General features: G+C 38.2%; 1 protein-coding gene across 3 annotated transcripts in view; it reads left to right on the plus strand.

Moving 5' to 3' along the window:
• Window positions 1-5000, plus strand: part of LOC138041933 (uncharacterized) — a 58235-nt gene that overhangs the window by 22798 nt on the left and 30437 nt on the right. For all 3 annotated transcript variants that reach the window (XM_068887627.1, XM_068887625.1, XM_068887626.1), the window contains exons 7-8: window positions 1454-1570; window positions 2287-2385. In XM_068887627.1, coding sequence (XP_068743728.1) covers window positions 1454-1570; window positions 2287-2385 — 216 coding nt within the window. The remainder of the gene's footprint in view (window positions 1-1453; window positions 1571-2286; window positions 2386-5000) is intronic.

Here is a 5000-nt window from a genome sequence, read left to right on the forward strand (position 1 = left end):
CTGAGTGAAGTAATCATAAACCAAAGCAATTTGCTAAACTAATTACTTTCAACACTCAATTGAAAACCGCTCTAATAATAATGATAATAATTTATTAGAATAATACAGGATGGAGTTTTGGCTTGTCAAGTGTGCTGTGTCGGTGATGAAGCAAGGGGTGAAGGTTCCTTTCTAAGGAATTGTGTTGTTGGATTGTCAGGTGATGGGATAGGTTGACAAGAATGGGTATAAGTACTTGGGTGTGTTGGAGGGTGCAGATATTATATGGAGAACGAGATGGAGGAGGTCAAGCAAGAGTATTTGAGGAGGGTGAAACTAGTGGCGAGGTTGAAGATGTGGAATTTGACTTGGGTGATAAATGTGTGGGCTATAGGTGTGGTGAGGTACAGTAAAGGGATTTCGGATTGGAGTGATTAAGAACTGAGGGCAATGGATGTGAATGCGAGGAAGAGGTTTAAGATGTTTGGGTCATTCCACAAAAAGGAGAGTGTCGTGATGTTGTGCAAGAAGAGGAAGAAAAGCAGGAGGGGATTGTTCAGCATGTATGATTTGTGAAAGAGGAGGAACTTGGTCTGTTTGGATATGTCAGGGATGTCAAGTGGATGTTGAAGGTTGCCAAGATTGAGAAAGAGGATGTAGATCCAAAGTGTAGAGTGGCCATGTGGTGATTGGTTGTACTGGTTTGGCACAGAGGGAGTATCGGAGGAAGAATGATCAGATGGGATTGAGGGTGTACTGGGAGCTTAGTCAGAAGTATGGTGTGAAGTGTGCTGATGTGTGGTATAAGGAGGTTCTGGATTATTTGAGGGTGTCAGAGCAGAGAATGGGAATGTGAAGGTCTTGTGGGATAGGAGCATTGAGACAACACAGAAGATGGAACATACCAGTAATCATCCAGACATTACTGTGGTCGATCGAGGGGCTTGGTGGATGTTTGTTGATTTCTCAGTGCCTTGGGAATCGTGATGACTTAGAAAATCACAAACTTATCTGCTCTAGTAAAGGAAATTAGAAAGATGTATCGGATGGCGGCAAAGATTGTGCTGTTGGTGGTTGGTTGTTTGGGTGTGTTGTCTGGTTGGTTGGAGGGTTTTTTGAAAGATCTTGGGATTCCAGATGTGCTGAAAGGAATGTAGTCCTCTGCAGACTTGGACCACTCTAATCCTCCAGAAGATGCTTGTCTTTGTAACTCTTGCAGAGTTTGAGTACCATGTGGGCCTCGTTGGTTGAAATAGTAGTAGAGTAGGCCTCCTTCGGTCGAAGTCGACCATGGAAACTGTGCCCTATTATTATTATTATTATTATTATTATTCATTGTCATTTCCACCACCACCACATTTGGCATAATTTCTGCAGATACATTGGTTGAAGTAATTTGATTTTTTCCACCCAAAGTAAATTTTTCAGAGCTTTTGTTTTTCTTTTCCTGTCAACATGATTTTGGGCTATGCAGTCATTTAAGATCATTGACAGAATGAAGATTTATACAAAGTACTGTAACAACTATCCAGCAGCTGAAAAGCTTTACAAAGACAAGATCAAAAAGAGGGAATTTGAAGCTTTCATCAATGTAAGTTACCAGGAAGCTTTTGTTGTCACTTGTGATACTGTATAATTATTTTAAGTTTGCATGAATTTTCAGTTTGGGCAGCTCCACATGTACACACACGATTGCATTACAGATACCTGTCTACTTATGTAACGTCCAAAGTGCCATTTTCCAGCTTTCAAAGTTTACTCAAGGAGTACCTTATCTAAAACAGAACTTTTTTTTCCCACCCTTCCCTCCCTTTGAAGGCTTTGTCATGTAATTTATTAAATTTGGGTTCACCTCTCAGCCTTCGCATTCGTTAAGTCTCTATGCCAAATTATTGCAGTCGTCATAATCTAAATAGCTTTGGAAACTGTGACATTGAGAAACCAACAAAATATTATGATCTTGTGGAAATTTACTAATTTAAAATCATTATTAATCTAGAATTAAAATACATGTATTTGCAAATAAAAAAACATTTAGCAATGTGAGATATGTACATATATGTTTATCACACCTCTTAGTTATTGCCCTTTGGGAAGAATGTTATTTCTGCTTTTCTGTTAGCGGTACTGGCAAACTTGATTCAAAAGGTTGAATTCAACCTTGGTCAAGGGGTTGAATTCAAAAGGTTGATTCAAAAGGTTGAATTCTTGCCAAAAAAGGACTGGTGAAATAGACTGATATGAGATTAGATGAAATGGCGCAGCTTTCTTTAACTCATTTTTCTTTTAATTTAATATTTTTGCTAGAGCTGCTATGAGCACCAAGTTTGTCAAGCTGGACTGAATCTTCCAGCATATCTTATTTCAGTTGTGCAGAGGATCCCACGATATTTACTTCTTCTTCAGGTGTGTGCATGCATTGTAGCTGCATCTTGCTAACTGAAGTACTGTATACGTAATGTTAATAATGTTCATCTCTGATAGCACAGTGGCGTACATTGTTATCATAAAACCAAATCAGTTTTTTTTAGGGAACAAAGTATTGGACCTAGCTCTAAATAGTTTTAACTCTTTGATTGGCAACTTTCTTGTGGAGGAGTAAGACTTCATTCTGAAATTATTTCCTTATTTGGTGATTGCTTCACTAAGTCACATGATATGATTTCTATGGACAGTGTCCACAGTCAGACTGCCCCAGCGCTAGAAGACCAGACACTTAAATCAAGTTCATCATTGTGTTTTACCTGATAATTCATAAGGATAACAGCCTATCAAAATATTGATGAAATGTCATGTGTATGAACCGTTATACCTTGAATCTTCGTGTATGCAGTATGATCATTCTGAAAAGCCTGATGGCAGCTTTGATTTCAGTCCGGGGGAGTATGGGGCTGAATGTGCAGACAGTGCAATTATCGCTTATTCTCAAAGAAATGATCTTTATATACCGTAAACGTCCATGTATAAGCCGCACTTTTTTTCACAAAATTGAAGCCATAAATCAAGGGTGTGGCTTATCCATGGATACATCTGTGTTTGGAGTTTTAACAAACCTAATTAATATTCATACAACTTCTTAAGAAACTTAAAGAAACTGAGAGCATGTTGCTGTTGTTCATTGACTTTTTAATGAGTGGTGGCTCCTAAAGGAGCCGTTTGTGTCTTCGAGTGTTTATCAATGAATCTTGCTCTCCAAGAGTTCTTTCAAGCGATTAATTTTCGCTTTACTCGAACAAGTAAACACCAACCTACAAGGAATCTCCATTCCTCCGCACAGCTGTTTGCAGTGACGTCTTCGGCCAGTCACTTCCACGCATATCTTTCCGCCATGTGCGATAAAATACCACAAAATTCGCGAGTACTCGCGAGGTAAATGGCCAACTGTTTTGTTGTCCTTGACCACCTTCTCGGCAAATTTGTTGACTGCATTATCAAGCTCCTTTTCTGCATGAATACATCTTTATAGACGTGGTCATGATACCCAGGCCCTGGCCCAGACTCCTCCCCACACTTAAAGCGTGGCTACTAAGCACTCGTTCGTTTTGTTTCAATATCGAAGGAATTTCAACTTTATGGTGAAACCTTGATTGTTTGTCCTTGTTGGTTTATAGCAATAAAACGTTACTGGAACTTCAAACTTTATTGTATTACATTTTTGTCCAAAATCTGCGCTTCTACATTCGGGGTGCGGCTTATCTACGGATGCGGTTTATACATGGACGTTTACGGTAAATGTCACTGGTGATCTTCATAAAATAGTCCTAATCATTTTCATCAAGATTTCAGCCATTACAAACTTCTGGGCGGATACTTTTACCCATTCTCCTTCCAAGCTTCTTCAACAAATTTTGTCGACCAAAAAATTCAACTACTCTGCTGCTATGTTAAATTTTGTCCTGTTCCACATCGAACCTTGCTTCTTTGTTCGCTGCTTGTTTGTTCAGCCTTGCATTTTGCAAAAATATTAAAAGACCATTTTGTTAGATATCATGTTGATTTTGGAACAGATTTTTCCAACAGCGCTTTTTCTTCATCAGCATTTTCAAATTCTCTGATCTTTCTCTTATGCAGCTTTTTTAACCACCCTCCTTCAACCATTGACAGCAAAGAATAAGGACTGAAAGAAAAAAACATGCTTTTAAAATCACCGTGACACTGTTTATAAGCTCCACTTGTTTTTTGTTTTTGTGGTCATGCACTGCAAGTGCACTACACACTATGTCACCGGGTTGTAAGAGCGTAAGAGCATACCGTGTGTAAGAGTGTTAGTCTGTGGTGACAATAGGCCTGCAGTGCATGCATAACTCATGAAAATAAACAGGTCTGTTTGAAGCATGCTTGAGTTTCAACAAATGAGCCCCAAAATTGGCAAGTATTTGTGATGCTGATGAATGATAAAGCAGCTGCGATTTCCAAAACAATGGAATTGCCTGGTGATAAATAACCTCGGCTAGTGGGGTGAATTTTTGACTTTGCAGAAACAATGGTCAACCTCAAGAGTTAGGCAATTGTGATCTTTGTGTTGAATCTGCACATTTCTTGTCAAACTTTATAACACTTGAAAGAAAAAAGAAGCAAACTACCCTGGTGTCTTGCCATCATTTTGACACAGATGTATCCTTTTTTTATTGAGTTTTTAGTAAACACGCACGATAACTTGTTCATGGCAGCCACTGAAATCGATTTCGAATTTGTGATTTCCTTGTACAGCCAAAAGTACAATAGAAAAATTGAACATAGCAAAAATCTCCCAAAATGTTTTTCACTGATGGTAGCTTTTAATATGAGCAGTTCAAAATTTATGTTGCTTTCCTGTCGCAAATTTTGTTGCTGATGGCAAAAAAATTTAATATTTTATTGTCAATCGACACTTCCTGAAAACTTGCTTCTGCTCTTCCTAAAAACTCTATTTCAATATTTATTTACTTTTGCATCAATATTTTTTTTGCATAATTTAAAGCGGGCAAACAAAATCTGCACTTTGCTTAGTTCACATTTTTTGAGCATTATAATAGAATTTC

The sequence above is a fragment of the Montipora capricornis genome, chromosome 3 (assembly GCF_036669925.1).
Source record: "Montipora capricornis isolate CH-2021 chromosome 3, ASM3666992v2, whole genome shotgun sequence".
In the NCBI taxonomy this organism is placed as follows: domain Eukaryota; kingdom Metazoa; phylum Cnidaria; class Anthozoa; order Scleractinia; family Acroporidae; genus Montipora; species Montipora capricornis.